Source organism: Acanthochromis polyacanthus, chromosome 8, assembly GCF_021347895.1.
Source record: "Acanthochromis polyacanthus isolate Apoly-LR-REF ecotype Palm Island chromosome 8, KAUST_Apoly_ChrSc, whole genome shotgun sequence".
Classification (NCBI taxonomy): domain Eukaryota; kingdom Metazoa; phylum Chordata; class Actinopteri; family Pomacentridae; genus Acanthochromis; species Acanthochromis polyacanthus.
Window position 1 is genome coordinate 28,055,615 of NC_067120.1, and position 25,992 is coordinate 28,081,606.

The 25,992-nt window shown below is 39.8% G+C and overlaps 1 protein-coding gene across 1 annotated transcript in view; it reads right to left on the reverse strand.

Moving 5' to 3' along the window:
• Positions 1–25,992, reverse strand: part of LOC110961801 (anoctamin-1-like) — a 113,575-nt gene that overhangs the window by 19,995 nt on the left and 67,588 nt on the right. The window contains 6 exon segments of the mRNA XM_022209545.2: positions 2,044–2,144; positions 9,727–9,784; positions 9,930–10,041; positions 11,231–11,432; positions 11,549–11,617; positions 21,577–21,651. Of these exon segments, the coding sequence (XP_022065237.1) occupies positions 2,044–2,144; positions 9,727–9,784; positions 9,930–10,041; positions 11,231–11,432; positions 11,549–11,617; positions 21,577–21,651 (617 nt within the window).

Below are 25,992 nucleotides of genomic sequence, written 5' to 3' on the forward strand. Positions count from 1 at the left end.
TGACAACAGTCAAATCAGAGCATAGTAATGTATAAATAACATTAACTCCATTTTTTTCCATTTGTTTTAGGGCAAAAAAAGTACAATTCTGAAAATGTTCATGCATCTTTTTTCCAAAACATTACAAACAACCTAAAGTTTCTTAAGAAAAATAAGGGCAGTTTCAACAATATTATGCCTCAATTCATCATTTACACATTACAACTTACAGATCACAGTTTATCTACAAAGGCACAGAACATTTAGTATCAGGAATCTGGAACTCATCAATCTAGTACTTCATTTGACGATCAACACAGCTCGTCAAGGTCTAGAAACTATTTAAAATTTACAGTTTACCAAATTTCCGTACAATTTGAAGTAATCGTCTTCTCTGTAATTTTTACCCTCGTCCCACGGGCCAAATCAGACCCTCTGGTGGGCCATGGAGCATATGTTTGACACCCCTGATCTGAGTGAATGTATCTCAACTATAAGACAGCTGCATTTCGAAGTTTCATCAACTGGTAAATCAGTACTCAACAACACAATGAATACAAAAGAACACACCAAGTAACTCCTTGAAAAGGTTATTTAAAAGCATGACATGGATACAAGAATATTTCCAAGTCACCAGATATATCATGAAATACAGTAGAAACCATCATTAAGAAATGGAAAAAATGTGGCATGTGTAAATTCTGCCCAAAGTAGGCAGTCCCTAAAAACTAAGTGACAGTGCTAGAAGAGATTAATGAGGGAGGCCACCGAGACACATATGACTCCTCTGAAGGAAGTACAAGCTTCAGAAGCTTAGATGGAAGAAACTGTGCAAACAACAACTATTGAGTTCTTCACCAGTCAAAGCTTTATAGATGCTGCATGGTGGTGGCAGCATCATGATGTTTCAATACTTTGTGGTAGCAGGCCCTGAAAGGCTTATAAAAGCAGAGGGTAAAATGAATGTATTTGGAAATGCTGGAAGACAACCTGATGCAGGCTGCAAGGGAACCTTGAATTGGGAGAAGATCTGTTTTCAAGAAAGACAACAACCCAAAACATACAGGAAAAACTACACAGAAAGCATCAAGGCAAATAGTTTGGAGCAGCTGAATCAGATCAGCTACATCTCAATTTAATTGGGAATTTATAGCAGGACTTTAAAAGGGCTGTGAATCATCACTCCTGTTCAAACTGACAGAGCTTGATCAGTTTCGCAAAGAAGAATAAAGTAAAATAGCAGTTTCCAGATGTGCAAGACTGACTGTGGCCAAGACTGTGGCCAGAGGTACCTTTGCCAAATACTGACTTGAAATGGGTGAATACTTATCCAGTCGCTTATTTTATATTTTTTATCAATTGATATTACTTTGTCGAAATCTGTTTTCATTTTGACATGAAAGTCTTTCTTTTTTTGCAGTTTTTCTTTCAAAATGATTTAATGTTGAAAGACAATGAGAAAAGCCTTCAATGATAGTAAATGCTTTTATCGGCAATTTACATGTACTGTAGAAGTGAAAATAACTAAATTTAGATGATTTTTTATGTTCTTATTTTTCTGATTTCCACTGTTAAGTTCTCAGTTGGATAAATAACAAATACAGTGCCTAACTGAGAAATAGATTTTCTTTCTTCCTTGGATCAAGAAATGAATGGAGTCTGTTTTTTCTGTTGTGACACAATTCCCTGCCAGTAGGGGGAAAAGAATTTCTATTTTTGTAGTAAGTAACCTGCACTAAACATGTATGAATTGAGAAAGGGGAAATGATTCCTTCTCACCTTTTCTCATTGGATTCTATGAAAGTAAAATATTGGTATTATGAATTTAAGAGAAATATTTTGTTTCACAAAGATGCATACTTTAATAGTTGATGCTAAATTGGGAATAGTAAGAGTAAGCACATTGCATGCAGTTTAGGAAAATCAAAGGGCTGTTGCTAGACAGGGAAACCTTGTTGCTTAACTTTAAGTGATTCAAGAAAGTTTTTTTTTTAATGTCCAGACCCTTTTTTGACAATGTAATGTGTAGTGATGATCAATCAATTGAAAGTGCTGTGTACTTACGGTATTCCAATCTCAAAAAGGTTGTTCTGAATCAGTTGCTTTCCCAACATGGTGATACTCAGCTGGATGCACAGCTCCATCAGACAGCCTCCATGAGCACACTGCAAAACAGTCCCAAACTAAAGCAAAAAGGCATTTAAACAAGTATACCTAAAACAAAATAACATTATATGTCAAGATTTCAAGAATATAAAAAGAAAACAGACAGTTAAAAAATAAACCCAACAGCACGTTTTGTGTTTTCTTCAGATTCTTTGGATACAGGCTGTAGTAACAATGTGTGTACTATAAATGCAATCCAGAAAGAAAGAAAGAAAGAAAGAAGGCCACTGAACCAGCTATGTGAATATTCAAGCATGACTTGTAAGATGCAATGATGAAAGAGAGAGATCTCTTGATTGACAAAGGTATGCAACAACAACTATGCCCCAGTCATGTCCATCACTTTTTAATGTTTTAGGTAAGACAAGAAAAAATCTTGTTGTCTTACCTGCTTGCATCCTTCATACTTGTGTGCTGTATTTTCTGTATTTGCGCTTTGTTCTGTATTTGTTTTTATTTTACGTATTTGCTCATAGTTTTTGTAACGTGTTTTTTGTATTTACAGCACATTTAAATTTTGACATTTTTAAAAAATCTTATTTATTTAAAGCAGCCTCAAGGGGACACAACCCAGTGTCCTCCTTGTGCTTTTCACAAGCCCGGATAAATGCAGAAGGTTGTGTCAGGAAGGGCATCCAATGTAAAAATCAATGCCAAATCAGATATGCAAATCAATTCTACAAGTTCCATATCAGATCAGTTGTGGCCCAAGTAAACAATAACCGCCATCAGCACTGTTGACCACAGGGTGTCGCAGGAAATTGGGCTACTGTTGGTCGAAGAAGGAGAGGAGGAAGGCGTGTTTGTCAGCAGAGAGAAAAGAGGAAAATCAAGAGTCTAGGATTCGGAGGAAAGACTTTGAATGTTGGGACTATGACAGGAAAAACTAGAGAGTTGGTTGACATGATGCAGAGGAGGAAGGTGGATATACTGTGTGTTCAGGGGACCAGGTGGAAAGGTAGCAAGACTGGAAATTTCGGAGCAGGGTTCAAACTGTTTTATCATGACATAAATAGTAAGAGAAATGGAGTAGGAGCTATCTTAAAGGAGGAATTTGTTAGGAATGTTCTGGAGGTAAAAAGACTGTCAGATAGAGAGATGAATTTGGAGCAGGAAAATGAAAGTGTGATATTCTTCTTGCTCACATCCTGCCATACAGGCAGGATGTGAGCAAGACGAGAAGGAGGGAGTTTGATGCAGTGATGCAGAGTATCCCCAGAAGTGAGAAAGTGATGATTGTTGCAGACTTCAGTGGACATATTGGTGCAGGCGACAAAGGTGATGAGGAAGTGACGGGCAGGTTTGGTATCCAGGATAGGAATGCAGAAGGACATGGTGGCAGATTTTGCAAAAAGGATGGAAATGGCTGTAGTGAATACTTTCTTCCAGAAGAGGCAAAAACATGGGATGACATATGGGTGGAGGTAGGAGCATGCAGGTAGACTACATCTTGTACAGATGATGTAATCTGAAGGAGATCAATGACTGCAAAGTAGTGGTGGGTGAGTGTGTAGCCAGGCCGCATAGGATGGTGATGTGTAGGATGACTCTGGTGGTGAGGAAGATGAAGAGGGCAAAGGCAGAGCAGAGGACGAAATGGTGGAAACTAAAAAAGGAAGAATGTCGTGTGGGTGTCAGGGCAGAGCTGAGACAGGCTTTTGGTGGTCAGCAGGTGCTTCCAGATGATTGGACAACTACAACTAATGCGATCAGGGAGACAAGTAGGAGAGTACTTGGTGTGTCACCTGGAAAGAAAGTAGATAAAAAGAGTTAGTAGTGGAATGAGGAAGTGCAGGCTTCTATACAAAGAAAGAGATTAGCCAAGAAGAAGTAGAACACAGAGGACTGAAGAGAGAAGACGGGAGTACAGGGAGATGCAGCGTAAGATAAAAGCATAGCATAGGCATAGTAAAGGCCAAACAAAGGGCATATGATGACTTGTATGCTAGGTTGGACAGTAGGGAGGAAGAGACTGATCTCTCAGGCTGGCAAGGAAGGGAGAAAGAGATGGGAAGGAGGTGGTGGTTAGGGTGATAAAGGATAGAGATGGAAATGCATTGACAGACGCCAGAAGTGTGATGGGAAGATGGAAAGACTAATTTGAAGATCTGATGAATGAGGAAAATGAGAGAGAATGAAGAGTAAAAGAAGTGATTGCTATGGACCAGGAAGTAACAAAGATTAGTAAGGATGAAGTGAGGAGGGCACTGAAAAGGATGAAGAGCAGAAAGGCAGCTGGTCCTGATGATATAGCTGCAGAGGTATAGAAGTGTCTAGGAGAGGTGGCAGTCAAGTTTTTGACTCAGTTAATCAACAAGATCTCAGAGATTTTGCCTGAGGAATGGAGAAGTGTGCTGGTGCTGATTTTTTAAGAGCAAGGGAGATGTGCAGTGTCGTGGCAAGTACGGAGGAAAAAAGTTGATGAGCCATACAATGAAGTTATGGGAAAGACTAAGGACAGAAGTGAACATTTGTGAGCAGCAAAATGGTACTACAAGACTACTACATATGCAGTATTTTCTTTGAGGATGTTGATAGAGAAGAACAGAGAAGGTCAGAAGGAGCTGCATTGTGTCTTTGTAGATCGAGAGAAAGCATATGACAGGATACCAAAAAAGGAACTGTGGTGTTGTGTGAAGAGGTATGAGTGGCAGAGAAGTATGTTAGAGTCGTGCAAGTACAGTATGAGGGCTGTAAGATAGTGGTGAGGTGTGCCGTAGGTGTGACAAATGAGTTCAAAGTGGAGGTGGGACTACATCAAAGATCAGCTCTGAGCCTTTCTTGTTTACTGTGGTGATGGAAAGGCTGACAGATGAGGTTCAACAGGAATCTCCATGGGCTATGATGTTTGCAGATGATATTGTGGTCTGTAGTGAGAAGAGGGAGCAGGTGAAGGAACTTCTAGTGAGGTGGAGGTATGCTTTGGAAAGGAGAGGAATGAACGTTGGCCGCCGCAAGACAGAATACATGTGTGTGAATGAGAGGGACCCAAGTGTAAGTGTGAGGTTATAGAGAGTAGAGATAAAGAAGGTGGAGGATTTTAAATAACTTTTCCTGAAAACTACACAGTGAAAAATGTAACCAATTGCTACCAGTAGTGTTTTTTGGCAGTATCCACTGCAAAGTGAGAGCAGCCTGCTCACAAATAATGAATCTTTTTGCATGGTACCATCAGACTGACCCATATCATCAGTTACTCTCAGGACCAAATGGACGCTAGAAACACCTTGATTGGCTTTTGAGCTTGCAGGAAGTGGTGGTCAAAATCTTGATAACCACATCAGAAGTCCACTCATTCTCTAATAATGCCTCATGTATTTAGTTTTGTTTTGAGTATACGCATGTAAACGATGTGTCACAATACTGTGCTGTTTTGAAGCCATATAAACAACTGGAAAATATTTGAAAAGTGTAACTCTGTGAGGGACATCTGGACATCAACCCTCCCTGACAGAGGTTGCAGCAGACCTCCTTCCTGAGCTATTAATATGTACAAGTCCCTTTAAAAGACCATACCTGAAAGCACCGCTTGAAGTTTTTCTTCACCCCCTCTCAAGCTAGTCATGAGTGCGATCAGCTCTCTCAATAAATCGTTTGAGTTCTCTGAGACAGTTCTTCTGACCCACATCAACAGACCGATTCAACCATCAACAGATCCATCCATCAGCAGAATCACAGCTGTATCATCACAATGTTCAAAAGAGAAAGTTTCATTCACTGAAACTTTGTGCAACTCTTAAATTTTCTTTTATTCCAAAATTAAACTCCCACGAAATTTCTTACTAGCCTACTACCAAATTAGTGTGTGGTCTAATTGTCCTCAGAACGCTGTATTACATCGGAATATTCACAATAATGTTGCGTTGTAATGTTGTGTTCTCTCCCTTCTCATTTTCCTCATTCTTGGTCACAGCATCGTAGTGTGTAAGAAGCAAAACAACAATTTGTTACCAGAGACATTCCAAATCAACACACAGATAATCCAGAGACCATTTCTCACGGCTATAAAATTGGTAGGCGACCCTTTAAGTCACAAAGCCTATTCTGAAGATGACCGCTCCTCTGGAAAAGAGGAGATTGCATTCTTCATGGTGACCTTTTGACCTTCTTCTCTTCCTAATACCCAAGATTTTCTATACAAAAAATGAACAGAACAGTTATAAATTCAAAAATTAAGAAAATTCAACATCACCGGACTGTTTGTAGAGAATGAACACAAGCAAAACACAAATAAGCCATTCTCTGTCACAGCCATAAAAGACAGAGACTTTTATCCTTTGCATGTATAATTCTTAAGCCTTTTTTTTTAAATGTATATGCTTGTATTCTTAGTTATATTAAAAATTGACTTTTATGTATCCTAAAATTCCCAATTTGTATGCATGTATGCAAACAATTATCATTAATATGTCATTATTGTTTTAGGAACCATAAGAGACAAACAGATTATGTTGGATATTATTGCATTAATCTGTTCAGTGTTATTCCAAATGTGCAGTCACTAAATATTTAAGTGTTGGATTTTACATTAAGTCATAAACTGAAATGAAGCTCTAAAGGAATTTTGCTTCTGTCGTGGCCTCTAACAGTGAACCTCAACACCACTCCTTGGGATAAACACGTCCATGATTGGCTAGATGCTGATTTGAATTTTGTCCCCAAAAACCTTTGGTATATAAAAAAACAACAACACTGGAATACAGCTGTATAATTTTACTTGATTTTACTTAAATGGGGATTTTTCTTCTATTTGACTTTGATTTCTTATCTACCATTTTCACGGGCTTCTTCATTATATTTTGTGATATCATTTTTCTTTGTAACTATTAGCTTTGACTACATTTACGTCAGTGCACTTTTAAACATAGCTATGTAAAAGTTTTGCCCTGTCTCTGCGTTACTGAACCAACTCGTTCAGCAGATCCTCACATCCTGCTGCATTCCTCTCCCTCCCACTGACATTGCATGTTAGTCCTGAAGCACCATTATGAAAGTGTCACTTTCCTTCTGCTAAACTGGTGCATTCAGAAATTAAAGTTGGCTCTTCAGTTACAAAGTAAATCTACATTGCTCACCGCTGTACCAACTACTTCCAGTGATGGTCATGGTTAATTAATTAGTGTTTGCTTAATTAGTGTTTGCTTGTATGCTTTCATTCATTGTCTGTTGTTCATTCACTCAGAGGTAAGTGCACTGACAAATGAAAAAAAAAACTCCATATCCCCACAAGGAGGTACATCCCACTTGTATGATCCACTTAAAGCCAACACACTGGAACCTATCACCAGCCACAAGCCAAAGCTTTTCAGCACTCTATACTAGCATATTAGGATCCAAAAAGACCCACAGTGGTGTCAGTTGGTGTTAGTAGCAATTATCTGTGTTGTGTATGTTTTACTCCTGTATAAGAATGATGACTGCTCGAAGCCTTTAGCCTAGCCGCGCTAGACAACCCACGGCAACGAATTTAATTCTCTGCCAGGGTGGGTCTAGTTACCCTCGATAAGCCTCAAGGTTGAATGCTCCTAAAACTGGCCGACGAATCACCATGAAGTGTAGAGTCAAAAGGCGGGCGTAACTAAGTGACGACAGAGGCGCAACGATTCTAACAGAAACAATCGGAAACAACTAGCCTAGCCGTGCTAGACAACCCACGGCAACAAATTTAATTCTCTGCCAGGGTGACAACAAAAACGACAACAGTCGTTGAGCTCCACTAGCACCAACTCTGAATAATCTTTCTGTTAACATGTCTGTAATATATTTAAGCTTCACCCATTGACTGTATAAATAAGGCTTCACCGAACTACCGCATCCTCTGATTTCCGGTGCTCTAGGAACTACGTCAGCCTATTCGTTGCACTGATTGGTTGTATACCTACCCAATTGCTGCAGAGTGATTTGAAAGACAACCTTTTAGCCCGCCTCCCTCCCTGTCGAGAGTTCCTAGACCCTTGCGTCTTCAGACCTGGGTCTAGCGCGGCTAGGCTAAGAAGCCTTGATTTTTGCTCTTGAATTGTGATGAGTTCACAAAGCTGCTATGCTCAGATTCCTTGAAATGTGTTGTCTCCCAGGATCTAACTGGCATGTTCAAGCCGATAACTGATCACAAATCCCCAGGTTTCCCAAATCAACATGAAAGACCTGGACAATGGGCCAAGTAAGTGCCTCAAACTGTAGAAGTTTGAAAAGTACAGTGTGTATAAAAACCTTTCCCTCCCTAAAAATGTTCCACTTTCATTGTTTTTCAACATTGAATCACAGTCAAGTTTATTTAGAATCACTGAGCAAGAATTTCTTCAAAGTAATGTAAATAAATGAAAAATATAGACTGTACAGTAGGTATGTGTATAGGTGTTCATCCCTTGTAAAGTGACTCACACAATCTAACCCAGGTGCAGCCAAATGGTGTTAGAAGTGACACAATTAGTGAAATGGAGATTATTTGATTGCAGGGAATGTGTCTAAAGTGACTGTAGTGTAAACACAAGATGTCAAGCAACTCTGTAAAAAGGTTATTGAAAAGCATAGGTCATGGGATAGATGGAAGCTTCTAAGTCCCTGAATATCACACAATTACAGTTAAATCTATCATTAAGAAATGGAAGGAATATGGCACATTTGCGTGATGATGCTTCAGCAGCTGAGATGAAAGAGACTGTGCATACAACAACTGTTGCCTGAGTTCTTGACCAGTCAAAGCTTTATGAACAGAAGACCTAAATTGAAAAAAGCATAATAAGCATTTATTAGAATTTACCAGACAACATACATGAATGAGTCATCTGAAATCAACTGAAAGAAGTTGCTTTGGTCTAATTTGACCAAAAGTAAGCTTTTTGACCATCAGATGCTATGCTTGGCAGACACCAACACACCATTCCTATCACACAAGGTAGGGAAAGCATCAGAATGTGGGGATGCCTCGTAGCAGTGGGTCCTAAAATGCTTGTGAAGATAAAGGATAAACTGAATGTTGCAAAATATTGGGGAACACTTGAGGACAACCTGATGCACTCTGGAAGAGATGTACAACTTAGGGAGAGGATTTGTTTTCCAGAAAGACAATCGCTCAACACATACAGCCAAAGTTAGACAGGAACTGTCTAGATACAACAAGATTAATGTTCTGGAGTCACAGAGTCAAAGCCTGGACCTAAGTCCAATTGAGACTTGATGGCTGGACTTGAAAAGAGCTGCACTCATGAACCCCTTTGTAATCTGACAATAATTAACATTACTTTGTTGATTTGCTTTTAAAAAAAAAAAACTTGGACACAGAAGAGTCTTTTTTCTAAATTATTGTAAAAATAAAATTCAGCAAAAGCAAACAAACAGAAAAAATGTGAAATTGACCATGATTCAGTGTTGAAAAGGAAAGTTTTAAAGAGGGTAAACAGTTTTTATACGCACTGTAAATACATAATTCCTTTCATTGATTAAGTGTAACCGCAGTGTGTAATTATGAAAGTTTTATATATATATATATATATATATATATATATATATATATATATATATATATATATATATATATATATATAAAAATATATAAACAATCTGTAAAAATGTAAACCTTACCTCTTCCATCCTGTAAGATTCAAACACATATAGGTAACTTCCTGGTCTGCCTACCAGCCTAGAGGGAAAATTGAAGATTTAAGAAGAGAAGTGTTCTTTGTCTTTGATGATTTTATTCATATTAAAATACATATTATTCAGTTGCTAGAATTACAGAAAATGGAACCATAAAATTACACTGATATAAATGTGAAGTTACTAACCTTCCTCTAAAGAAAGCAATGTAGATGATTGGTGTGAATGCATTGACAAACTTGAGAATGAAGGTCTTGAAGATCAGACGTTCTTCAAAACTTTTGTCTGTTTTAGGAATCTCTAAAAGTGAACAGAAAATTTGCAATCAAAAATAAACAACCACTTAACAAAAAATAAACCATTAAGAGTACTTTCCTCTTTTAAAGATTATATTAAAACCTGTAAGTCATCCAGTTTTGACAAAACAAAATAGCGTAATTTCCTAACTGTGAGTGAAAAGGTAACACTTATGGGTTTTTTAAACATTGCGTTCCAAAGTGTTTTAAAATGCATTTCTCGCTGATCCATTCACACGCCAGTGGTGGCAAAGATGCCATGCAAGGTGCTAGCTCTCCCTTGGGAGCAACTTGGGGTTCAGTGTTTTGCTCAGAGACACTTTGGCCCATGGAGGGGCTGTGGACCAAACCACCAACCTTGCAGTTCGTGGAAAACTGACTCACAAGCAGAACACACAACTGCACAAGGATATAACATTGAAATAATGTTTCTAACCTTTTATAGATTCATAAACAGTTTGACCAACTTTTAAGACAATGCCATAGTGAACAACCATCTTATTGAAAATGAATGCAATGTCATTTCCGTAAATTTTATGATGGAGCTGGATGAGTGAGCTGGTGTATACCACAGTTAGAGGTATACAGGGAGTAGAGCATTGGATTTACCACACAACCCTACGGTGCACCAGTATTGAGTATTATTGTGGAGGAGCAGTGGGGTACATGTTTGACTGTCTGAGGATGTCCTGTTAAAAAGTCCTTAATCCAGTAGCAGGTGGGTGGGAGAAGACCAAGGTTGAGCAGTTTACTAATCAGTGTATCAGTGTAATCAGTGTAATCAGTGTATGTGGGATCATTGTTGTATACTGATTAACAAACACAACAAGTTTAAGCCCCACAACACACACAAGTATCAAACGAAAGTGACTACAACAATTGATGAGCGCAAGCTACAAAATTATCTACTTAGATAGTCAAGAATGGGAGAGTGGTTAGGGGAATGAAAAGGGTGGAGACCTGCTCTAAAGGAGAGGTGGCGGTGGATGGCACAACACTTAAAGCATTACTGAAACCATAAACATTAATAAAAGTACTTTGTCTACCTTCAATTTTGTGTTAGACAGTTTCAGTTGGTGGATGTTGTTCTTCTGTCTGGCATGTGGCAATGTATCAGGCAAAAAAAAAAAAAAGAATATAAAGAAAAAGATTGCCTGGACACCTAATTCAAGTAATTTTAATTTCTTACTCACCCAACATAGTAAGCCATCGTGCCACAGCTCCATATACCTCATCCAGTATGAGGATGACCACCAAGTTGATGATGGCTGCAGTGGTTTTCACCGTCAGTTGAACATGGTTTCTTGTAATCGAACTGGAGCTCATATGAAGGGCGGCTTTAGTGGAAATCCGGTAGAGGATCACACCAAACACAATGGCAAATGTAACACCAATCTGACAGTGGAAAAGTTTAAAAGATTACAAATACAACAGGCAGACTGAAAGTGGCGAATATAAGAAAGGCACAAACTTTCCACAAAGCATTAGTGAAAGGCAAAGACTTTTCTTACCATTAACAGCATCATAACAATGTTAGCCATGTAGGCAGGGAGGCGGTCTCGACATGTGAGCTTTTCCATCTAAAATAAATAAATACATAAATCATGTAATTGCAACATGTAAATTTAGAGAAGTGTGACATGCTCAGTATTTGTGAATTTTTGAGCAACCTGAACGCAGCCTGAATTTTGGCAGAATTGAAAACAAATAGAATACATACAACTGAATCCAAATAGTAAAAGCATTCTAGTTAAATGCTGATTTGTGCTTGTTTTGAAGAATTTATGGACCTGACGCTCTCTGAGTGCATCCGTCTCCACACTTGGAGGCACTCAAAGAGGATATTTTGAAAGGTGTAAAAAATCCATCCATCCAGAGTAGACATGTACACAGTGCCAATAAAATATGCTGCCATCCTGTCTTTGGATGAATCCACAGAATCCCCATGCTTCTGCGCAACACTGTCTAAACTCTGTCAGGTTCTGTGAGTATTGTGAGTAAAGAGCCCTTTTCAAGTCTTGCTACAAATTCTCAATTGGATTGAGGTTTGGGCCTTGTCATGGCTACTTCAGAACGTTCACCTTGTTGTCTTAAAACCATTTCTGTGTCGCTTTGGCTGTATGCTTCAGGTCATTGTCTTGCTGGATAACAAAACTTCTTTCAAGTAGCATTTTTCTTGCAAACTTCATCAGGCTGTCCTCCAGAATTTTGCTATACTTTGCCACATTCCTACCTTTATTAATCCCCAGAGGCGAAATTCTGTTTTGTTTTTTTTCACACATCCCAATTGATGGTGGTGGTGGTGGCAGCACCCTCTACATCAGTGGTTCTCAAACTTTTTTCAGTGATGTACCCCCTTAGAAATATATTTTTAGTCAAGTACCCCCTGACACGGGCAAAATATTTTTGGAAGAAAAAAGAGGTACAGTGCTGTAAAATCAGTGTCTGGTTTATTAAAGCCAAACAACTTATATCAGTGAACCTAACAAATACATTCATATTGCAAACAAAAACAAAACAACAAAAAAGAAAAACAGAAGACGGTGACCACCAGGAAGGCATAAAACCAGTCAAAACTCAAATATGCAAAATGCTGCTAATTTATATTGGTCTCTGTAATAGTTCAAAATAAAAAATATACATAAATAAGTAAAATGTGTTCACAGAAATAAATCTATAACTTAATAAAAATAAATAATATTTTGTTTACAAAACAAATTAACTTAAAGATTTGCTCACAAAAAATAATTAATGTTACCTCTTTTAGGATAAAAAATAGAAGATTGCACTTAAATCACTTTGCACTGAACATTTGATTTGATTTGAACAGCATGTAACAGGCAGTGATTTATGAACAGGAAAAGTGAAAGTTCGTGAGAAATATGGGCTTGCACCCCACTGAGGATCTTTGTCATTCTTGGTGGCAGGGACGCAACTCCAGTGATCAAGCTCTTCTCCAGGCACAGTCTGTTTCTTTGCTTTGTTTTGATCAGCATCATTGCTGAGATGGAGGCCTCACATAAATATGTGGATGCAAAGGGTAGCAGCTGCTCCAAAGCTTTCTGTCCCAGTTCAGGATGCTCCTGCCTCACACACACCCAAAAATGTGCGAGAGTGGATGCACCAAACTTCGTCTGCAGGCCACGGTCAGATGCTACTTCCATCAGTTTTTCCTGATGACTGACAGGAAGCTTGCTTCTGTTTGCTTCAGACAAGAGAAATGGGTTTCTCACCCAATTCAGCTGTGCAGATTTCTCATCCATGTCAGCAAAGTAGGAGTGAAAACCACTGATCAAGTTAGTCAAATGTCCCGCTATGGCTAATTTCACCGGAGCTGTCGCCACATCCTCATTGGAGAGAAAAGCATCCAGTTGAGGAAAGCAGGTGAAATCCTCCTGATCACATGCCCTTTTCCACATCTCTGTTTTCTTCAGGAAACCACCCACCTTGTCATACAGGTTCAGGATGCTGGTGTCCTTGCCCTGCAGGGACATATTCAGTTCATTCAGTTTCCTGAATATACAGTGCCTTGTGAAAGTATTCGGCCCCCTTGAACTTTTCAACCTTTCGCCACATTTCAGGCTTCAAACATAAAGATATAAAATTTTAATTTTTTGTCAAGAACAACAAGTGGGACACAATCGTGAAGTGGAACGAAATTTATTGGATATTGTAAACTTTTTTAACAAATAAAAACCTGAAAAGTGGGGCGTGCAATATTATTCGGCCCCCTTGCATTAATACTTTGTAGCGCCACCTTTTGCTGCAATTACAGCTGCAAGTCGCTTGGGGTATGTCTCTATCAGTTTTGCACATCGAGAGACTGAAATTCTTGCCCATTCTTCCTTGCAAAACAGCTCGAGCTCAGTGAGGTTGGATGGAGAGTGTTTGTGAACAGCAGTCTTCAGCTCTGCCCACAGATTCTCGATTGGATTCAGGTCTGGACTTTGACTCGGCCATTCTAACACCTGGATACGTTTATTTGTGAACCATTCCATTGTAGATTTGGCTTTATGTTTTGGATGATTGTCCTGTTGGAAGATAAATCTCCGTCCCAGTCTCAGGTCTTTTGCAGACTCCAACAGGTTTTCTTCCAGAATGGTCCTGTATTTGGCTCCATTCATCTTCCCATCAATTTTAACCATCTTCCCTGTCCCTGCTGAAGAAAAGCAGGCCCAAACCATGAGGCTGCCACCACCATGTTTGACAGTGGGGATGGTGTGTTCAGGGTGATGAGCCGTGTTGCTTTTACGCCAAACATATCGTTTTGCATTGTGGCCAAAAAGTTCGATTTTGGTTTCATCTGAGCAGAGCACCTTCTTCCACATGTTTGGTGTGTCTCCCAGGTGGCTTGTGGCAAACTTCAAACGAGACTTTTTATGGATATCTTTGAGAAATGGCTTTCTTCTTGCCACTCTTCCATAAAGGCCAGATTTGTGCAGTGTACGACTGATTGTTGTCCTATGGACAGACTCTCCCACCTCAGCTGTAGATCTCTGCAGTTCATCCAGAGTGATCATGGGCCTCTTGGCTGCATCTCTGATCAGTCTTCTCCTTGTTTGAAGTGAAAGTTTAGAGGGACGGCCAGGTCTTGGTAGATTTGCAGTGGTCTGATACTCCTTCCATTTCAATATGATTGCTTGCACAGTGCTCCTTGAGATGTTTAAAGCTTGGGAAATCTTTTTGTATCCAAATCCGGCTTTAAACTTCTCCACAACAGTATCTCGGACCTGCCTGGTGTGTTCCTTGGTCTTCATGATGCTCTCTGCACTTTAAACAGAACCCTGAGACTATCACAGAGCAGGTGCATTTATACGGAGACTTGATTACACACAGGTGGATTCTATTTATCATCATCAGTCATTTAGGACAACATTGGATTATTCAGAGTTACCAACAGCAATGTCCAAAACTTTATTAACATTAATGGATCAAGTGGGATGTGTTGACCCATGGCATTTTTTCCATCCGAATGCAAAAGATTTTTCTTTATTCTCTCCTGTACATCATGTCTATTCCCGCATAGATTTCTTCTTTATTGATAAGGCCCTTCTACCTTTCGTTAGATCTACAGACTACACTGCCATAGTAATTTCCGATCATGCCCCTCATGCACTTGAGTTGCGTCTTCCTTTGGGTTCACCTAGGCACCCCAGAGGCTGGAAGCTGAACACAGGCTTGCTGGCTGATGCAGAGTTCTGTGACTATATCTCTGCACAAATCGATTTCTTTTTAGAGACCAACAGATCTGATCACATTTCCCCATCGCTCCTATGGGAAACAGTAAAGGCCTTTATACATGGATGTATCATCTCTTTCAGTGCTCGTTTATCTAGAATCAGAAGGATGAAACAGCAACAACTTATGGAGTCTATCTTAGACATAGACAATATGCCTCTTCGCCAAATCCTACCCTGGCAACTAAACATCTGCAGCTACAAACCGAATTTGACCTCCTATCAACAAATAAAGCGGAATACCTCTTACGACGTACAAGAGCTACATACTATTATTTTTAGCCTCACAGCTTAAACATCAACACGCCTCCCATTATATTTCACAAATATTAGACGACTCCAACCAGAAACTAACTACAGACCCAACAAGTATAAACTCCAAGTTCTCCTCTTTTTATTTTAACCTTTACAAATCAGAACTGACCTGCTGCCTGGATGCTGGACGTGACATCGAGCCGTGTTCTTGCGAATAACGTCGTATTACCCTATCAAAGAGTAGATACTGAGCAAGACAATTATCCGTAGTTTACCTTAGTACTCACGAGTACTTTTGACTCAAAGACAAGACGTGTCTTTCTTGGAGTGGAGCTTTAATATACAGGCTTGCCATTCTTGAGTACAAAACGATGTGAAACTACAGGCGTTGCTTCTCCAGGAGTAAAACAAACAAAGGCATGAAACGTGTGGGAATCGGAAGCTCCGTGTTGTCTCACTGCATCAGCTTTGCACTCTCATGTCCCAGGGGAAAACCCCAGCAGCATAGTGACACGTCAAAATAAGAGTGGTAATTTCACAATAAAATTCTCTATATTAAAATGCATTGAAACGCGCCTGAAAGGCAGAACAATTTATTTTCCAAAGTTACAGGGAGCCACAACAGAAGGCTGAAAGAGCCGCATGCGTCTACGGAGCCACGGGTTGCCGACCCCTGCTATAAACCAATTAGCTTGCTTAACCACGACGTCAAGCTGTTAGCAAAGACATTGGGACGCCGGCTGGAGACCTGCCTTCCTGACATCATATTGGATGATCAAACAGGTTTTATTCTGGGCCGCCAACTATCATCCAGTGTGCGTAGACTTCTGAATGTGATTCTAACTCCCTCTGCCTCTCCGAATCCTGACATGGTTATTTCGCTCGATGCAGAGAAGGCATTTGATCGGGTGGAGTGGAGTTACCTTTTTTCAGTCCTCCAAAAATTTGGTTTTGGCCCTGAGTTCGTTTCTTGGATCCGTCTTTTATACTCTGCTCCAGTGGCTGGAGTTAAAACGAACTCAGAAATTTCACCGTCTTTTCCCCTCTCCCGTGGCACGCGTCAGGGCTGCCCTCTTTCGCCCCTGCTTTTTGCACTCGCTATAGAACCTTTGTCCATAGCCTTGAAGAGGTCCACATTATTTTCAGGTATAATCAGAGGAGGCATTGAGCATAGAGTAGCATTGTACGCTGATGATTTATTGTTGTATGTCCAGGACTCAGTGAACTGTGTAGATGGAGTGGTGAACCTGCTAGAGACCTTCGGAGTGTTTTCTGGCTACAAACTAAATATTGCAAAAAGTACGTTTTCCTATCAACCAATTAGCAAAGCTGATTTCCGGTGATAGACTACCCTTTTGTTTATCTCTTAGTGGCTTTAAATATTTAGGTGTCAACATCTCCCACTCCTTCAGCTCACTACATAGGAACAACTTTGTGGAACTGACCGAGAAGATCAAATCGGACTAATGCCTCTGTCATTTGTCGGCCACGTCGAAACAATTAAAATGAACATACTACCTCGGCTTTTGTTTCTCTTTTAAACTCTCCCTATTTTCCTCCCTAAATCTTTTTCAAATCTCTAAACGCCTCTTTACTTTCTTTTATCTGGGCAGGCAAGCCCCCCAGGATTCAAATATCGATCCTCCCAAGACCCAAACGTGATGGGGGCTTGGCACTTCCTAATATGCTGTTTTACTACTGATCAGCCAACTTCCAGAAGCTTGAAACTTGGTATCACTCCCCTGACACCATATGATGTCGCATAGAAGCTAGCTCCTGCACTTCATCTTTACCTGTACTGCTTTTTGCTCCACTCACATCGCAACCTTCTCAGTATACCAACAGTCCGATCGTTCTTTCTTCACTTAAAATCTGGAAACAGTGCAGACAACATTTTGGATTAAGGTCTTCCTCCGTCTTGTCACCTATCTGTAATAACCACCTTTTCTTACCTTCATCTTTAGACTCTGCTTTTAAATTGTGGAAGGGGAAGGGACTGGTCTCTTTTCATGATTTAAAAAAAAAAAAATCAGGTGCTCTCCTTCCCCTGCAGACCACACACACACATTTTTCTCCTGCCCTAGGCTTGGCCCCTTCTGGTCGTCATTTTTCAGCTTCCTTTCTATAATTTTGGGCACTCCCCTGTCCCCATGCCCCTTAATAGCAATTTTTGGTGTATCACCGGTGGACAGGTTCAATAAATACCAAGCCGACCTGGTTGCGTTTGCTGCCCTCATAGCCAAGTGACATATACTTCTGCACTGGAAGAGTCCTAATCCACCCGACATGACCTCCTGGTTGAAAGATTTATGTCTTTTCTTCATTTGGAAAAAAATCAAACACACAGTCAAAGGATCAGTGAGGAGATTTCACAGAACTTGGGACCCCTTTCTTTCCTATGTTAACTCTCTAACTTTACTAGACTTCCAAAGTTAACTGCAACCCTTTTTTTTCCTCTCTCTCTCTCTTTTATTTATTTATTTATTTACTTACTTACTTTGTATTTATTAATTTCATTTTACTTTATGAATGTTTTATTATCGTTTTCATTTATGGCAATCATTGTTTTTACTGCTATAACTCTTGTTGCTACCACTATTATCACTTAATTTTGTTTGTTATTAATTTTTACTATTATTTTTTGCCCAAAATTATTATGATTATTATTATTTTCTATTTTTTTTTCTTTTACTTATCCTGTGCAGTGAGCATAGCACACCTGGGTGGGTGAGTGGGCGGGGATGGAGGGATATTTTGTGTTTTGTCTGTCACTCAGGTTTTATTTTGTTCAATATTCTTTTGTTAAGATGTTGGGGAAATGTCTTAAAAAGAAAAAGAAAAAATGTCAGACTTCTCATTTGGAGATATTTTTGTACACTGTTCATGATGCCTTTTAAAGTCTGCACAATAAATACATTTGAACAAAAAGATTTGTTTTACACATCCTATTTATCTACTTTTATCATTTGTTTAATCATAAAATGCCACAACAGTACAGATGTCTGCCAAATATGCTATCTCGTTGGATGGCCAAAGAGTTCAGTTTTGTTCTCATCAGGCCAAAGATTTTTCTTCCAATTGATTTCCGAGTCCCCGAAAGGCCTAATAATGAACTCTTAATTTTTAATATAAGCTGCTTTTCAACAGTGGCTAATTCTTTGCCACTCTGCCACAAAGTTTTGACTGGTGAAAAACAGGCACAGTTATACGTAGAGTCTCTTTCATCTCAGGCACTGAAGCTTGTAACTTCTTCAGAAGAGTCATAGGTGTCTTAGTGGTCTCTCTCAGTAGCCTCTTCTTTTTTTCGCGCAATCGCCTCTAGGGACTTAGAAACTTTCTAGTTTCCATTCCACGATTTATGCTTTTCAATAACCTTTTCACAGAGTTTCATTGAGTGGTCTTGTGTCTTCATGGTGTAGTTCTAGTGAGCACAGATTCACCAGTGACGGGACCTTCCAGATATACAGTGAGTACGGAAAATATTCAGACCCCTTGAAATTTTTCACTCTCTGTGTCATTGCAGCCATTTGCCAAAATCAAAAAGTTCATTTTATTTCTCATTAATGTACACTCAGCACCCCATCTTGACAGAAAAAAAAAACAGAAATGTAGAAAATTTTGCAAATTTATTAAAAAAGAAAAACTGAAATATCACATGGTCAAAAGTATTCAAACCCTGTGCTCAGTACTGAGTAGAAGCACCCTTTTCAGCTAGTACAGCCATGAGTCTTCTTGGGAATGACGCAACAAGTTTTCACACCTGGATTTGGGGATCCTCTGCCATTCATCCTTGCAGATCCTCTCCAGTTCTGTCAGGTTGGTTGGTGAATGTTGGTGGACAGCCATTTTGAGGTCTCTCCAGAGATGCTCAGTTGGGTTTAGGTCAGGGCTCTGGCTGGGCCAGTCAAGAACGGTCACAGAGTTGTTCTGAAGCCACTCCTTTGTTATTTTAGCTGTGTGCTTAGGGTCATTGTCCTGTTGAAAGGTGAACCTTTGGCCCAGTCTGAGGTCCTGAGCACTCTGGAAGAGGTTTTCCTCCAGGATATCTCTGTATTTGGCCACATTCGTCCTTCCTTCAATTGCAACCAGTCGTCCTGTCCCTGCAGCTGAACCCCCCCCCCCCCCCCCCCCCACAACATGATGCTTCCACCACCCTGTTTCACTGTAGGGATTGTATTGGGCAGGTGATGAGCAGTGCCTGGTTTTCTCCACACACACCGCTTAGAATTAACACCAAAAAGTTCAATCTTGGTCTCATCAGACCAGAGAATCTTATTTCTCATAGTCTGGGAGTCCTTCATGTGTTTTTTGGCAAACTCTATGCGGCCTTACATGTGTCTTGCACTGAGGAGAGGCTTCCGTCGGGCCACTCTACCATAAAGCCCTGACTCGTGGAGGGCTGCAGTGATAGTTGACTTTGTGGAACTTTCTCCTATCTCCTGACTGCATCTCTGGAGCTCAGCCACAGTGATCTTTGAGTTCTTCTTTACCTCTCTCACCAAGGCTCTTTTCCCACCATTGCTCAGTTTGGCTGGACGGCCAGGTCTAGGAAGAGTTGTGGTCGTCCCAAACTTCTTCCATTTGAGGATTATGGAGTCCACTGTGCTCTTAGGAACGTTGAGTGCTGCAGAAATTCTTTTGTAACCTTGATCAGATCTGTGCCTTGCCACAATTCTGTCTCTGAGCTCCTTGGGCAGTTCCTTCGACCTCATGATTCTCATTTGCGCTGACATGCCCTGTGAGCTGTAAGGTCTTATATAGACAGGTCTGTGCCTTTCCTAATCAAGTCCAATCAGTTTAATTAAACACAGCTGGACTCCAATAAAGAAGCAGAACCATCTCGAGGAGGATCAGAAGAAATGGACAGCATGTGAGTTAAATATGAATGTCACTGCAAAGGGTCTGAATACTTATGACCATGTGATATTTCAGTTTTTCTTTTTAATAAATTTGCAAACATTTCTACATTTCTGTTTTTTTCTGTCAAGATGGGGTGCTGAGTGTACATTAATGAGAAATAGAATGAACTTTTTTGATTTTGGAAAATGGCTGGAATGACACAGAGAGTGAAAAATTTCAAGGGGTCTGAATACTTTCCGTACCCACTTTAGGTGCCTTTAACCAACAAATTAAGTGAGACACATTCACTGTGCTCACATAGGGGTAAACTTGCAAGGGGAGTGAATATTTTTTATTGGCACTGTAAGACACAGTGGATATCAAAGTCAGACAACACTGAAATCGGCATTATTTTTCTCATTTTTGCCTATTTATTGGTTCATACAGTTGTTTAAGAGGAAACTGTCAGAGGTCTATAAGCACCCCTGCTTCTCTTCTCAAACTAGCATGGATAAATTGTCATAGACTAAATAAAGGCTCATGTTCATGACCCCACTGACTTAAATACACCGAGTAAAAATGTATCAAATCACATCACCTTCCAGTATACTGTACTGTCATACTGCTATTATCATCTCAGACATTTGTACCCAATAACTAATATCCACCCTTCACCTCTGTATGAATGGATCAGCAATTGGAAGGTCTGTGTATTCTTCTTTATAACATGGAGATTTTATGTAAAAATGGTAAGTGATGATTAGGGTAAGTGATGATTAGAAAACCCTTGTGCAAATATGTTAACGCATGAATAAATGTGTGAGTTTTCATGGAAAACATGAAACTGTCGAGGTGACTCCAAACCTGTTCTAACAGATTAGTGTGTTTGTGAATTGTCCATGTTAATACTACTGTGACACTGTCAAGGCACAGCAATTTAATTTGCTACAGAAATGAGTTGTGCTACCAAATCAAGAGACTTGAAAAGAGGGCATAGTTGCAGAAATAATAGGTGTGGCTTTCAGATAGTTGGCAGGTAGATTTAGGCCTACAGAAACAGAAACATTCTTTGTGCAGCGATTAAAGTATAGAGGTGAAAGCAACTGAAATGCAATATGAAGTGCTAGAAAACAAAACAGATTATTTTTTAACACAAACAGTAAATCTTGCAAGATTCAAATACTTCATGTTCAGTCTACAGTATTTACCTTGTGATGTGATTTTTTATCTTTCCTCAGAGACTTCTGCATGACTTTGAATTCATACTCGGCCCTGGGATGGTCCTATGATGGTTAGAAAAAGAAAAAGGACAGGCATTAAAAGTGAAACACATTAACAAACTAAAATGTATGTACAAGATAGACAGGGACATCAGTGTTTGAAGAAACAAGTTTCACAGATGTGATGTGCAAGAAAACAGCAATTAACTTGGAAAAAATGTTCATTTTTAGTGCTAACAAGTTAATGAAGAACAAATGGTGAAAAAAGGGGAAAGGCTTCATCCAAAATGTTTACCAAAAATGGCAGAATGGGGGAATCATATAGTGCCATGCAAAAGTATTTACGCCCCTACCAAAATCTCCTATTTTTGCATATTTCTCATGCTTTAATGTTCGATCTCGTGAATATTTATGTTCATTGATGATCACACAGTGATAACCCACAAAACACAAAATACTGTTAATAAATGACGGTTTATTGAAGATTTTTAGAAAACCCGTATCACCCCTGTGATAACGTCATTGCCCCCCTAAACCTAATAACTGGTTTGGTCCATACTTGGCAGCAACAAGTGCAGTTAAGCATTTGTGATAATTGGTTATCAGTCTTTTACTTCACCATGGATGAATGTTGGCCATCTTTTCTGCAGGATATTTTTTCTCTTTATATTGGATGGTTTTTGAGAATGAACAGCCCTTTTAAAGCCTATCTATCTATCTATCTATCTATCTATATACATATATATATATATATATTATAATGACCCAAAACCCACAGCTAAAAAACACCTATGAATGGCTAAGAGGAAAACACTGGACTATTTTGAAGTGGCCTACTATGAGCCCTAATCAAAATCCTATTGAACATCTGTGGAAGGAGATGAGCCCTGCGACAGACTGGCGACCTGTCCAGGGTGTCCCCTGCCTTCGCCCGAGTCAGCTGGGATAGGCTCCAGCACCCCCCGCGACCCTGGTGAGGATAAAGCGGTATATAGAGAATGGATGGATGGATGGAAGGAGATGGAAAATGCAGTCTGGAGAAGGCACCCTTCAAACCTAAGACAACTGGAGCTGCTCATGAGTAGTGGGCCAAAATACCTGCTGAGAGGTGAAGAAGTCTCATTGACAGTTACATGAATCATTTGATTGCAGTGATTGCCTCAAAAGGTTGTGCAACAAAATATTAAGTAAAGGGTATCATCATTTTTGCCCAGGCCTGTTTCATGACTTCATTTAAAAAAAATAATTCTGTTAAACCATGGTTCAAAAGCAATGTTTGTTTTTCATTGGTTAATTTTCATACAATTTTTATTTATTATTACTTTTGTCAGATTCAATTTATATTTATTTCTGTGACCATTGTGGGTTTTTCTTCCATTAACCGAGGGGTACCAACAATTTTGTGTGTGTGTGTGTGTGTGTGTGTGTGTGTGTGTGTGTGTGTGTGTGTGTGTGTGTGTGTGTGTGTGTGTGTGTGTGTGTGTGTGTGTGTGTGTGTGTGTGTGTGTGTAGAGAGAGAGAGACAGTTAAGTGAATTTTCATGCCAAGCGTACAAGTGAGTGGAAGAGAAAAAGTGTGAGGTGAGCAGTCCGCAAGACCAGAAATATTCCTGTAAAGATTGGTAGGAGTTAAATTGCTGCTGCTCTTGGAACCTGGGAGTGAGGTTTCTTTGTGAAGAATTATGTAAGTAATTGGCTCATATTACTATAACATATAATCATACACTGCCCGTCCCAAAAAAAAAAAAAATCACACACTAATATTTTGTTGGTTCACCTTTAGCTTTGAAAACAGCACTTATTCACTGTGGCATTGTTTTGTCTCTGCAATGTCACAGGATTTATTTGCGTCCAGAGTTGCATAAATTTTCTGTATTGATGATGGCAGAGTCAGACCGATGCACAAAGTGTTCGCTAACACATCCCTGAGACTCTCAATGGGACTGAGGTCTGGACTCTGTGGAGGCCAATCCATGTGTGAAAATGATGTCTCAAGTTACATGATCCACTCATTCCCACTGTGACCCTAATGAATCCTGGCATTGTCATCTTGGCATATATTCGTGCCATCAGGGAAGAAAAACTCCATTAATGGAAAGATCTGGTATTTTCTTTTGTCAGCATACTTAGATAGTCAGCTGACCTCATTCTGTGGGAACATAACGTAGCTGAACTTGGACCTGACCAACCCCAGATCAAACCCTAACCCTTACAGGCTGTACAGTAGGCACTAGCCATGATGAGTGCATAATTTCATCCACCCCTCTTCTTACCCTGATGTGCCCATCACTTTGGAGCAGGGTAAATCTGGACTCATCAGACCACATGACCAACTACATTTGTTCCTTGAAGACGGTGGTTCACCACTATTCTTAGACGGTTCTTACCCTGATTTTAGTCGTTTCAGGAATCTCCTTAGTGGTTTTCTTTACTTGATGCAGGCCAATAATTTGACACTTCTGAAACAGATTAACATCCTTTCTACGACCACAGGTATGTCTTCCAACATTGTTGGTGAAGAAATGAGAAGCTCCTCACTGCATCAGATAGGGTTAAATAAGTTGTTGCCAGCTAAAACATATTCATCACTGTAGCAATTATCCAAAGGAAGGCTCTTATCTATTTGCTAAGTTAAATCCAGGTGGCATTTTTTTTTTTTTGGACAGGCACAGTTGTTTGTTTTCGCAAGCAAAAATAAATAAAATAATATAATCAAAATAAATAAATACAACTAGTTTGTCAACCATTTTTTGAGGTTGTAGACTGTGTGTTTTCGTATTGGACAGAGCTATCTTTATTAATATGTCCAATATATTTCTGTTGATATAAAGCAATACTATTTCCCTTATTTTGCTCAGACTATTGTTACATCTGTTGTAGTATGTAGTTTTCCTAGATCCATCCCAGGTTCCACTCAGTTTAATTGCCAGAAAGAGGCAAATGTGATAAAGTTAGCAAAGTGATTTTGAAATGAAGCAATCCTGAAGCCTATTGATACCAAGCCTTTAGTACTGAATGGGAATTTTTTTAATCGTACTTGCACAGTGCTCTGTTGTTAGCACTGCTGCTTCACAGCGAGAAGATCCCAATTTACACTCCAGACTGGGCCTTGGGATCTTTCTGTTTGGGGTTTGCATGATCTAACAGTACAGCGTGGGTTCTCATCGGGTTTTCCAGCTTCCTCCCACTGTCTAAAGATATGCTGAGGTTAACTGGTGATACTAAATTGTCTGTAGGTGTGACTGTGAGTGTGACTAGTTGTTTGTCTCTATGTGTAGCTCTGTGATAGACTGGTGACCTGTCTAGGTGAAATCTTCCTTCACCAGGAGTTGGCTGGGATAGACTCAGATCTATCCTGTGACCCCCTGCAACCCTAATGAGGATTAAGTGGTGTATAGATAGTGGTAAATCTTGTTAGTAAAAAGCTGGACCGTCTGTTTCCTTCAAAACTGCCTTAATTCTTCGTGGCATACTCTCAACAAGGTGTTGGAAACATTCCATAGTGATGTAAGTCCATGTTGACATAATAGCATCACGCAGTTGCTGCAGATTTTTCTGCTGCACATCCATGACGCCAATCTCCCGTGCCATCAAGTCCCAAAGGTGCTCTATTGGATTGAGATTTGGTAACTGTGGAGGCCATCTGAGTACAGTTAACTCCTTGTCATGTTCAAGAAACCAGTTTGAGATGATCTGATGGTTGGTATTGGTGCCAGACAGGCTGGTCTGGGTATTTCAGAAAATGCTGATCTGCTGGGATTTTCATGCACAACAATCTCTACGGTTTTCAGAGAATGGTCAGAAAAAGAGAAACTATCCAATGGGGAGCAGTTGTATGGACTAAAATGTCTAGCTGATATGAGAAGTCAGAGGAGAATGGATAAGATGATAGAAAGGCAACAGTAACACAAACAAAGCACTGGTTACAACCAAGGAATGCAGAATATCACCTCTGAATGCACAACATGTCAATCCTTGAAGAACATGGGCTACAGCAGCAGAAGACCACACCGGGTGCCACTCCTGTCAGCTAAGAACAGGAAACTGAGGCTACAAATTGGGCTACAGGCTCATCAAAATCAGACAATAGAAGATTGGAAAAACATTGCCTGATCTGATGAGTCTCGACTTTAGCTGCAACATTCAGATGGTCAGAATTTGGCGTAAACAACATAAAAGCATGGATCCATCCTGCCTCGTATCAACGGTTCAGACAGTTTCAGGTGGTGTGATGGTGTGGGGGGGATATTTTCTTGGCATACTTTGGGCCCCTTAGTACCAATTGAGCATAATTTAAATGCCACATGCTACATGAGTATTGTTGCTAACCATGTCCACCTGATTATGGCCACAGACTATCCATCTTCCAATGGCTACTTCCAGCAGGATAATATACCATGTCACA